The sequence below is a fragment of the Microdochium trichocladiopsis genome (genome assembly GCF_020744255.1).
Source record: "Microdochium trichocladiopsis strain MPI-CAGE-CH-0230 chromosome Unknown B0I36scaffold_11, whole genome shotgun sequence".
NCBI lineage: Eukaryota > Fungi > Ascomycota > Sordariomycetes > Xylariales > Microdochiaceae > Microdochium > Microdochium trichocladiopsis.
The window spans coordinates 1110719-1122265 of NW_025763554.1; the positions used below are offsets into that span (position 1 = coordinate 1110719).

At 57.1% G+C, this 11547-nt stretch overlaps 3 protein-coding genes across 3 annotated transcripts; 2 read left to right on the top strand and 1 right to left on the bottom strand.

Annotated features, from left to right (window-relative positions):
• Positions 1-351: 351 nt before the first annotated feature.
• Positions 352-3906, top strand: B0I36DRAFT_395108 (Piwi domain-containing protein; the record flags this gene model as incomplete). The annotated part of the gene is made up of 7 exons (XM_046161517.1): positions 352-762; positions 792-904; positions 971-1164; positions 1235-1383; positions 1447-1576; positions 1633-2042; positions 2098-3906. The coding sequence occupies 7 exons, from the start codon at positions 352-354 to the stop codon at positions 3667-3669; spliced, it is 2979 nt and encodes a 992-aa protein (XP_046006579.1). The 3' UTR covers positions 3670-3906.
• Position 3907: 1 nt separating this feature from the next.
• Positions 3908-5965, bottom strand: B0I36DRAFT_37812 (uncharacterized protein). The gene is made up of 3 exons (XM_046160632.1): positions 5597-5965; positions 5292-5516; positions 3908-5211 (listed from the first exon to the last, which is right to left on the bottom strand). Exons 1-3 carry the CDS (start codon positions 5791-5793, stop codon positions 4395-4397), a joined length of 1239 nt encoding a protein of 412 aa, XP_046006580.1. The 5' UTR covers positions 5794-5965; the 3' UTR covers positions 3908-4394.
• A 3621-nt stretch (positions 5966-9586) lies between these two features.
• B0I36DRAFT_354606 (uncharacterized protein) lies at positions 9587-10942 on the top strand (the record flags this gene model as incomplete). Its single annotated transcript, XM_046157331.1, has 1 exon — positions 9587-10942. The coding sequence occupies one exon, from the start codon at positions 9587-9589 to the stop codon at positions 10940-10942; it is 1356 nt and encodes a 451-aa protein (XP_046006581.1).
• Positions 10943-11547: the final 605 nt, after the last annotated feature.

The window sequence follows — 11547 nt, forward strand, 5'->3', positions numbered from 1 at the left end:
TCCTGCCTGCCCACCTTACAACACGCGCACGCTCATCAACCTCTCACGACAGCGTCACGAAAGCGGCCATCTCCCCTGTACTTTGCCCGCGTCTTCGCAATTGCCTTTGGGGTTTGAAAACTAACTTCCAGCTCTTCCAGAGACCTCTGCCAAGCAAGTTACGATACCTCGTCCCTACACAAGTCAGCGTCTTTTCGACAAGTACGTCGTCCACTCCCTCTTTGACCATTCCATTCCATCCAGTTCTCGGCCGAGCTCACCGCCGAACACATTCATCTTTGTCCGGAACCTCCAGGCATCGACCATTGCCACGTTTCCGTCGCTAAACTTTCATCTCTCGTCCAGACAATCATGTCCGCACCTGGCAGCCGTCGCCAGACCATGGAGGGCGCAGCACTTCTGACCGGCGCTCAGCCGGGTTCTCAGGCCGTCTCTCAAGCCGGCTCTCGTGCCGTTTCCCCCTCGCACGCCCAACCCCAGAAGGCCCGCAGCGGTCAGCGTGAGTTGACCGTGGCTGAGCGCATCGGCAAGCGCGTCGATCTGCCCATTGAGGCCTACACGATGGTGAGATCTGGTCTCGACCACTTCAAAGTTCAAACAGCTTACGAGACGCAGACAAGCAAGTCGGAGACGGTCTTCGCTCGCCGACCCGGCTACAATAACGACCCGTCCGCCAAGAACATCCAGGTTCAGCTGAACGTCTTTCCTGTTATGCACTGGCCGCGGAAGGACGTCAAGCAGTACGACTTTGACTTCAAGACAGTAGATCCCAATAACGTTGCGAACAACAGGCAGACCGTGTTGACCGCAACACTGCCAAGCTGCTCTGGAACTGTGAGGCAATCAAGGCCTTCCGAAAGCAGTGCGGAGGCCAGTGGCTCTTTGACGGCACCAAGCTGGCATGGTAAGCATCGGCCCATTTTCGAATGTCCCAATCAACTAGACTGTATTGACAAGCTTGGCTCACTAGGTCCTCTGAGGAGATCCCTCATAAGGAGGCACGGTTCGAGGTCGACCTTGACCAGGAGCAGAACCGCCAGCCTGGTCGCAAGCCTATGAAGTTCCGAGTCCGCATCTTGGAGACCAAGACCATTCGCATGGAGTATCTCAAGGCGTACGTCGACCAGAAGGTCGCCTTCGACAACACAGTCCTCGAATGCATGAGTAAGTTCTGCTGAGCGCGCATGCACTGGCTTTAATGTCTTGTTAACCTCATTGTCTAATACGTGTACAGACTTTCTCGACCATGCCTTGAGACAGACGCCTTCCGAGACGTTCCTGCTCATCAAACGCCAGTTTTACTCGACCACGGGTAACAAGTTCCGCCTTGGAAATTACCTCGAGGTCATGAAGGGAACCTACTCTGCTTTTCGTCTCTGCAATGTAAGTTCTTACGCCCTTGCTCCGAAGTCTCGATCTCGCGCAACCCATTGACCACGAACACAGTCTATCCCAGCTGGTGGCACTGGCTTGGGCCTAAACGTGGACATCACAAACACTGCTTTCATTGGCGAGTTGTCCTTGCTGGAGCTCATACAGCGGATGATCAATTCACACAAGCGCGACTGGAGCACCAGTAAGTTGACTGCCAATATCACAATGAAATGGTGTATGCTAATGACTTTCGGTCAGTGGATCTGAATACAATGGTCAGAGCGCTGAAGCCTACCCAGGAAAACAACGGCAGCTTGGGTCCTTCAGAGCCCTTTGCACTCATGCGTCGACTCCAAAGAGTCAAAGTCTCGGTGAGGCATCGGGGTAGCCAGGAGAACCCCCCACTCATGACAATCAAGCGTCTCGTCTTCAATGAGCGCAATGGGCCTGAAGGGTCTCACTCAAAGAATTGCACCTTCAAACTCAACAGTCCCGACGGTCAATCGCGGAATATCTCCGTGTACGACTACTTTCTTGAGAAGTACAAACTCCGCCTCCGCTGGCCATTCCTGCCCCTCATCGAGACCATGAAGGGCGAGATGGTTCCCATCGAGTGCTGCTGGGTGGCGCCCAATCAACGCTATGCCCCAAAGCTGGATCCTGATCAGGTACGTTCGACTCAATCGGAACACTACGAGAGTTTTATTGACTTTGCGTTTAAAGACTGCACAGATGATCAAGGTCGCCGTGACAAGGCCTGACCGCCGTAAGGCCGACATCATGGACGGTGTGCGCCAGCTGAACTGGCCGGCTGATCCCGTCCTGAAGGCTTTTGACGTTCGAGTGAACCCTGAAATGGCCATTACAAAGGCGAAGCTCATCCAGAACCCGAAGATTACATTTGGCAACGCTGCCATCGACCCCGGCATGAGTGGTCGTTGGGATCTGCGCGGAAAGAAGCTGCTGGAGCCGAACAAGGTGCCGCTCACTTCGTGGGGCATGTTTGCCATCGGCAATGCTTGCCAGAAGAACGAGCTGGAGGCTTTCGCGCAGCAGTTTTGCCAGGTCTATCGTGGCCACGGTGGCAACATCCAGAAGGCACCGTTTCTGGACGTCATTCCGTTCTCCCATGGCAACTACAGTCAAATCTGCGAGCATGCTTACATGTCCACGGGTAAACACAACAAGGCCACACCCCAGATGATCTTCTACATCTTGAGCGACAAGAACCAGCTTGTCTATAACCGCATCAAGAAGTCCATGGACTGCAGATACGCTGTCGTGTCTCAGTGTCTCCAGGGCCTACATGTCAAGAAGAATCAAGCCCAATACCACAGCAATGTGTGTATGAAAGTCAACGCCAAGCTTGGAGGCGTGACTTGCAAGATCGCTGGTCCTCAACCCACCACTCCGCCCTTTTTCCAGGTGCCAACCATGATCATTGGTGCCGACGTCTCGCACGCGAGCCCAGGCAGCAGCACAGCATCAATGGCAGCCATGACCATGTCGATGGACAAGCACGCGACACGTTACACAGCCGCCTGCGAGACCAATGGGATCAGGCGCGAGATCATTGACCCAGGTCTCATCCACGGCAATTTGGCCAAGCTCCTGCGCCTCTGGGTCAAGAACAACGGTTGCAGTCCCAAGCACCTCTATTATTTCCGTGATGGCGTTGCGGACGGTCAATTCCAGTTCGTCATTGACCGCGAGGTCAAAGAAATCAAGCGCATGTTCAGAAACGAGAAGCTTGCTGAGCCCATGGTCACGGTGGTCATTGCCACGAAGCGACATCACATCCGCTTCTTCCCAAAGCCCGGAGACAAGAGTTCTGCGGACCGCAACAGCAATCCTTTGCCCGGCACTGTAGTCGAGCACACCGCAACTCACCCACACCACTATGACTTCTATCTTTGCAGCCATGTGGCCATCCAGGGAACCGCTCGTCCTGTGCATTACATCGTCATCTACGACGAGGCGAAGGTCGAACCTGGCAAGCTTCAGAAGATGATCTACCAGCAATGCTACCAGTATTGTCGCAGTACGACTCCAGTGTCCATCCACCCGGCAGTCTACTACTCACACCTGGCGGCTGAGCGTGCCACGAGCCACGAGAATCTCGCTTCCAGCCAGCGCGAGATGATGTCTGGCAAGGCAGGCTTCCCGATTGGCAAGACAGATTCCGAGATCTATGGCAGTAACCCTCCGGAGCCTTCGCCTCTACTGCCGATGTCAAGCGGCGACGCCAAGCCCGAGTCAATTCAGCACATCAACACCACCATGTGGTACATCTGAGTACTGCGCTTCCTGTGGCTGAGATGGCTAAGCAAAGCTGTCCCCGTGGACCGGCGGGTGCACTGTCAGTTTGCACATGGGAACAAGGATCAGCTAGGGATGTTTGCGATTGCTCCTCTTAGTCGGTAGATAGGAATCAGGACATGCCGATTAACTGCTTCGGCGATGAGCAGTCTGCAATTAGCGAGGCTTAGGGGCATTCGCCGTGGACACCTTTGAGGGCAGGCCGGGCGATCATGGTGAACGGCAGAATAGCCTCAAGAAATGCGATGAATTATTCCACGAACTAAACGCTTCAGCTGATCATGTGAATGTCGTAAGCGATAATCCAAACCAGCTCAAAGGACCGTCAATTCGGGGTACCACGAACGTCCAACGTGCTCTCCTCTCCGTTCAACTTTAATCATTTGAGGAGGCCAGAGTAGTCACGATGTCACATTATGAAAAACAAGGTTGGTGCCTCAGGCCGGGTTGGCCATCAAGTGACGGTTTTCTGCTCGCTGTGTCTAAATGCAAATGGGTATCATAACGAGAGTCGCCTGCACGCGCGCAGCTGGAGTTACTTTGCGCACCGGGCACCGCCGCCGTCCTAGCTAGAAGGTTGCTGCTTGTAGCCCCATTCCCCTACGGAAGGGGTTCCTCCCCCCTCTGCTCTACTCAAAGCAATGACTGCCTTGTCACCACTCCATGAGAGCAACCGTCTAACTGGGTGTTTGTTCGTGGCCCTAGTTCATGGGCGAAACAGGCCTCGGGTACGGATCTAGCAGAGCCTCGCGGTCTTCACTCATCCTGCTCGGTTGGTAGCTGTAGCTTGTGGTGTATGAGGGATGCCTGCTGACGCCAGGCGCGCCGCCAATGTCCTCTTCTGGATGCTCGGGCACGCAGACCAGGCTGTGCGCTCGAGAAATCTGCGGAGTACTGCTTCCGCTGCCGCCACTGGTGCTGGCGCTGGGGATCTGACTGTTGCTCTCCACGGTGACCTCGAAACTCGTATGTCGCTGGATGACTAGAGGGTTGGAGTTGCCGCGTGGCCTGTTTGTGCTATGTGCTGCCGCGTTGACCGAGCCAACGCTCACCACCGTGTCGCGCTTGCGCTCCGCGTCGCTCCAGCCAAACTCGACGCCAAGGGCGTGGTCGACTGCCTCCTTGGTCAGGCTGGCTCCGCTTGTCCGCCGCGCGCGGTACTCGTCGAACTGGGTGTCTCGCCTGTGGTCGTAGCTTGCTCGTCGTGACGCGTCGTCTTGAACGGGTTGCAGCTGCACGGAGGACGCGGATTCCCTGCGTAAACCAATGGAGAGACGTCTCGAGCTGGCTGATAGCGCGGACAGGGAGCGAACTCGACCGCCACCGCCGCCACCACCAGGGTCAGTCGGATCGTATGGTTGTGTTGTGGGCGCCGCCGTCACGTGGGCCATGTACGATGTGTCGTCTCGGTTGTCGTAGCCGTAGTTGTGGACATTGTATGGAAGCTGGTAGTCGTCATACTTGCTGACGCGGCGGTACACAATGATCGAGTAGATTGACAGGATGAGGGTGGAAACGCTTAATCAACGCCATGCCAGTCAGCCGTGTTCCATGCCTTTACTTTTGATAGCGTTGAGGAGGGGAGGATGCACGCTTACCCAAGGACGATATCAAGGACAAGCCCGATCAGCGAGTAGCGGTGATCGGTACCCTGGACGTGGATGACAATATCGAGGGCGAGTATGGCTGCAGAGAACACGAGGCTGACCAGGTTGCCGAAGAGCATCGAGGCTGGTGTCAGAGCCTCGGCCACGAACCTCGCTACGGACAGGAGCGTGATGACGAGGCAGATGAGGGAGAAGCCAATGTTTGCAGACTCCCAGCTGTATTTCAACATGTCAGGCCAAGGTTGCTGCAGATCCCCCGCTGTTTTTTTCGACTAGGCACGGGTGTGGTTACTCACACAAGCTCAACGACTGGGATATGGTCCTGGTTCTTGCTCTCTTGGCGTGACGCTGTGAGGGTGTCGGAGACTCTGTAGGAGAACAGCCCCATCAGAGTCAGGAGGAGGGCGCATTGCAAGGCCCAACATGGCCAGAGGATGCTCTTCTTCCACTTGGAGCGACTGAAGTTTGAGTGGTGATGACGGGCTCCCAGCATGGCGACGGCGTTTGGGTGCTGCACACGAACTTGCTGGCGGATGGGCGTGCGTCTGGTGTAGCTGCTGGTGGCACAGGACTCGGCCGAGGAAAGGAGCAATTTGGAGGGACGTCTGCTAGCCGCAAAAGTGGTGGGAGACGGGCACAACAGGGCTGAGAAGTGGAGGTGGGCCAAGTGACAGGCGAGAAGTCGTGACCGCCGGCATCAAGAGCCCGTGCGTGAATGGGAACAGTTGGCCGATGACAACACGGCCCGGGAGGAGCCACGGAAGCGGCGGCATGGCGACCTTAAGAAGTTGTTGGCATCGCCCAGACGAGCGGCGCGGAGAACAGCCATCGCCAGGTTCAATTTGACACAGACCAGGGCCAGCCAGGGTACATAACGTTATTAGTGCAGCGGAGCGGCTCCGCCCTCTGGCGTGGCGGGAGCAGCAAGTGCAGGGAAGCGGGAGCAGAAGCGCGGCTGTCCAGTGGTGACCTGGGAAGAGGATGCTGCGAGAGTTGTTGTTGGGCTCTCTCTCTCTGTCTGGGCCGTCGGTCTCGTTTGGGCCCCCAAGGCTGAGGCGGCATCGTGCGAAGTCCCCGGGTGGAGCCCCGCAGCAGGTGCGGCTGAGGCCTGAGTGGCTGGCCTTGTTTGGGCGGGTGAGGCGCAATCTCGCGAGGGGCCACAAGCAGCAGGGGATCCCCAGCTGCCTAGCCCCAGCCCTGCCTTGCTCCTTGGATCCTTTATTCGTCTTGCTCAGAAATATTACTGCGTACGGAGTACTGCGTAGGCAAGCAGTCATGCTGGCCCTTTGACATTCTCACCTCGAGACAAAGTCGACACTAGTCAACAACAGAACGCAGTCGCGTGGGCATCTCCAAGCAAACAGCATGCCGCTCGAGGGCCCGTCCTCCGCAGTGAGGCACACGCTTCAACGACTAGACACCAGACACCCAACATGAGCCTGGCTGGCCTCCTCACCGCCAGCAGTCCGTCCCCTTCCGGCATGGGCACAGCAGGTTCTACGGCGCACAGATGACCCGATGTCCCAAGAATAAACCACAATTTGTGGTTCTAGTGAGGCGGTGCTCCCCCATCACCGAGATCACCACCAACAGTCACCCCACAACTCCAGCAGCAAAGTGGGTGCCGCGCCCGCGAGATCCACGCAACAACCCTGCAGCAACATCGTCGCGAGCCAATGGTGGGAGCCATTCGGGCCCGAAGCTCGGGGAGGACGCTAATAGCCCGACGTCTTTGGACGCTTGACGATCCAGATACAACCATAAAGAACCTTCTTTGTTCCGGTCACCACCACAGATCATGGGCACGTCACGGGCGGCCAGTTACTCACCAGATCCCAAGCAGGGGAACAATGTGGCTAATACTCGCTCTCTCACATCTCGGGTGGACGCCAATACAGACCTTTGCAAGTCTCAGCGGCGACAGCTTTCCGAAATCGTGCCTGTTGCTTTAGCATCGCCCGAGTCGAGCTGCAGGAGAGGTCCGAACTGGAATCGAGCACCACCAGCACAACATTGTTCCATGAATACAACAAGGTCTTCTTTGTGACTATTGGTCCGAGCACATGAAGGTGGAGCGCGTCTCCAGGTGCCTCCGGTCCGGTCGACCCTTGGTGCAAACGTCAATCACGCAGAGGAGCAAACGAAACGAGATCATGTGTTTTCTCTGTAAAATTTTGTCTTTTTTTGTTTGTATTGAATAAGCAGGCCCAGCCACGACCGCAGTGTCGATACGGATCCAAAAACTGAGCCTGGAAAAAGAACAAGGCTCCCTTCAGAAACCTATCCGCTTCAGAGACATGGTTTGACCACCGAGCCTCTTGTATTATCTCGCAGCCCGACCATCCGAGTAAACGTGTGGAAGATCTGGCTCGCGAGGTTTCATCGTATAAATTGTGTTGTCGGTTGTTTCGTCAAGGTGGTGGCTACCAACAAAAGACTGCCAGAGTACAGGCACCAGCCACGATCGACATCGCCCCTGCGCAGCAAAAGCGACATCGATCACAGCTCGGGCCCGTTGCCTATGATCCGACTTGGCCAAATACACGCAACGCCTGGCTGTTGCCAGGTTGTGTTGCACGCAACTTAGTTGCCGGAGTCCTTCATGGGGAACTTGACGCCGGCAGGGTTGTAGGCAACAACGTTGCCGTTCTCGTCAGTCATGGAGGCGACCTCGGCAGAGACCTGCTCCTGGCGGGAGAGGATGGCGCGAGAGTCCAACGTGGGGGAGACTGGATTCCAAACGGGTTGGTCAGCCTCTTGATTCACATTTTCCGATCACGATTCCTAAGAGCCGTCTGCGACTTACTGGGCTGAGCAACGGCAACAGCGGCCAGGAGTGTGAAAAGGGTGGCGACGGAGAACTGCATTTTGACGGTTTGGTCTGGTGTAGCAACGAAACAAGTTGTGGTTGTTGAGAAAGTCGGCCGGCGACGACGAGCGGTTAGGCTTTTGTTGGAAAGATTTACAGAGAAAAGGCTTTTCTAGAAAGTATGGGCGGGAACGACAGAGACGCAGTAACTGTGGCACGAGGAAGGAAAGAGGAGCAGAAGGAAAGCACGGTGAGGCTTGGTCTGAATGTTATATGCGATGCGGTAGAACCGGGGGCAACGGTCTGGCCAAGAGGACAAGCATCTAAGCTGGCCCCTGCAATGCTACGCTCTGGGGATGGAGAAGGGATGGCACGGAGGAGGGAGGGACCTGAGACCGGCCCAGTCCCCTTGATGACGACGACGACGGCAGTGCAGCCTCGTGCAGTTGGGCACGCCAAGCCCAGCGTGAGCGTGTGAGTCCACTCTCGATGGTGATCACCACTGGGGTTTTGTGGGTGCGCCGGTGCGTGCAACGCGGTACACGCGTCACGGCGAGGCAGCACGCTGTACGAGAAGTACCGGCCATCTTGACGGGGCGAGGCTCCTTGGTGACGGGGAAGAGCTTGGCGAGGGCCAGCCCAGGCCGCGGCCGCATGGCAGTTCGGGGCTGTGTGCCGGGGTCTGACACGCATCTTGAGACGGGACACGGAGGTGGCGCCCGGGATCGGTCCCCTGACTGCCGTCCGGCTAGGAGGTTTACCGTCGCTCGAGGCGCCGTGCACTGGTCATGAACCTTGCTGATCGGGTCCTGGAGTGGGCAGGCCCTCCAAAGAGGCTTTGTTTCGGCACCACCCTCGCCGTGTTTGGGCAATGTACATCAGTCCTCACCTTCAGATGCACAGAGCCAACAACGAGGATGGTTGGTGCAAGTGAGTGGATGCGGGATGGTCGTGTTGCGGTGCAAATAAGGTGTCCGGATTTCGTCCATCCCATCATGAAACAAGGCCCTTGGCAATGGTCTGATTTTCCTCTTTGGCGGGCCAGGTCTGGGCCATGCTTGTCTGATGTCTGCGCCTTCAGGATTGCCAACGTGAAAGGGCAACGCAACGGCCAGCAACTTCGATTGCACGCCGCAGAACGAGGAGGTCGCACAGACTCCGTAATAGTGTCCTGGCGAGGACGATGCCATTGCTGCGCACGGCGCTCAAGCACACCAGGCATCTGCAGTGCTGCCCTCTGCGATTCAGTTGCGAGCAACCAAGAAGTTTTGCGCAGTGCACGGGCCACACTTTCCGCCACAAGCAACATCAACCGCCAGTCCAGGCCTTCAAGATTCAAATTCCGCACAATCGGCAGTTTCAAACAGCCACAGGTGCCTCTCTCGCGCCAGTCTTGAGGTGTGATAGCCGCCGACGTCCGGCTCTCGCGTCAGCTGGCCTGCACAGGCAACAATCCCGTCTCACCGGCCGAAGAATGATGTCCACGATCGATCTGGGGTCCGCAGCTGCCCTGGACCATTCTCGCTACGCCGTGACCCTCTCCTCCGGCAAGCGCCTGGTCGTGTTTCGTCTGCCGCGAATTAGCCCTGGGCCCTCGGAGCCGGCCCTGCCAACTCTGTCGGACACGGCCGCCCAGGAGAATGCCTGGTCATATTATGCCATGGAGGCCGAGTGCCCGCATGCGGGCGGTCCGATGACGGACGCACACATTGACATTGAGGACTCGGCCTACGTTGCCTCGTGCCCATGGCATGCTTACGACTTCAATGTCGAGACGGGCGAGTCGAGCTATGGCGTCAAGGCGTGCACTTTCCCCGTCGAGATATCCAATGGCCGAGTCATGTTGCGGATTGCGAATGCTTCGAATCTCACGCTTTCCGCCATCGAGCCGGTCAGCGAAAAGGTCAAGTTCAAGCATGGCTCGAGGATAGATGCTTGGGCACCACCAAAATACCTTGATGACAAGGCCACCCTGAGCGACTGGTGTGTGCACATCCTCAACACCACCGACCCGGAGCTCAAGATTGAGCTTACCACACACCTTTTTTCCATCTTCGCCACCAGGGAGCAAACAGCAAATCCCATGGAGCTCGGTGCAGGCACGGTCCAGCCCCCGGACGAGCCTCCCAGGGAGGAGAGTATAAACCAGGTCGCGCCGTCCCGCATGCCTCGGGCCGGGCGCGGTGGCACCGTCAAGAGCCGGATCGCAATGCTGCATGCACTCGCCAACATTGAGCAGTGGGCAATCGACCTGGCAATTGACATCTGTGTGCGCTTCGCCACGTTTCAGACAGTCACCGCCCCTTCGCAGCCGCTCCCGCGCACATTCTACTACGACTGGCTGAAAGTCGCCAACGACGAGGCCAAGCATTTCTCCCTGCTGCGCGCACGGCTCGAGGAGCTGGGCAGCTCATTCGGCGCCCTCCCCGTGCACCACGGGCTCTGGGAGTCGGCGGTACGAACGGCGCACGATCTGCGCGCGCGGATCAGTGTCATCGCGCTCGTCCACGAGGCGCGGGGGCTCGACGTGAACCCGCTCACCATCGAGAAGTTCCGGAAGGCGCAGGACCCAGAGAGCGTCGAGGTGCTGGACATTATTCACAATGACGAGATCACCCACGTCACGACAGGTCATCGGTGGCTGAGCTGGATCTGTGAGCAGGAGGGCACGGATCCGGTCAAGGTATTCCGGGAGAATGTCCAGGAGCATTTCCGGGGCGCGGTCAAGGGCCCGTTTAATGTCGAGGCCAGGGCCATGGCAGGCATGGGAACGCAGTATTATGAGGATCTTAGTGGACAGCCGTGGTCTGGGGAGATCATTGCCGGAGGCTGAGATGAACCGCTCGCGAGCAACCGTCATTTGCCGGTCTATACTGTCTGACTACCACATGGCCATAGGTCGCGGACAACGCAACAACACAAGTGGATCTCTCGGTTGCTGGGACTCGCAGAATTCAGAGAGGTTGGGAGCACGCAAGCCCTCCGAAGTTATCGAAAGAGGACTCAAAGCACCGCTTGGGCTGTGAAACGCCTTGACGCTACGAAGCCTGCTAGCGCCTCCGACCTGAGAGCATCAGAGGTCATGTTGGTGATAGGAAGCCTCTCGCACAGAGTCGCGAAATCCCATCTGATGCTCAACGACGAGCAGCTGGTCGGCAGGACGAAAGTCTCTCTGAAAATGCTTCTGGCGGACGAGCAGCCAATACGACAACAAAGGCATTTCCACCTTGAGATGTTCTCAACCACTGCCTGAATACTGACACTGGCTCACGCCGAGCACCTGGTAACTTCAGCAACCACGAGTGAGCTTTCCCGCCATCGCTAAAGCACGAAAATCATCGCCGCTGTTTTGCATTGTCTCCGTCAGGCCTTCTTTCGGCTTGGTCTGCTGCGCCATGGACCTAGGCTGCTCCACGAAACCTTGGACGAGACAGTGGA

Bases quoted from the DNA above. Each gene is read 5' to 3' on its own strand.
- B0I36DRAFT_37812 (XM_046160632.1), bottom strand. From the start codon at position 5,793: ATGCTGGGAGCCCGTCATCACCACTCAAACTTCAGTCGCTCCAAGTGG. The intron at 5,517-5,596 runs GTGAGTAACCAC...GTTGAAATACAG, and splicing joins ATCCCAGTCGTTGAGCTTGT to CTGGGAGTCTGCAAACATTG. The intron at 5,212-5,291 runs GTAAGCGTGCAT...GCGTTGATTAAG, and splicing joins GTCCTTGATATCGTCCTTGG to CGTTTCCACCCTCATCCTGT.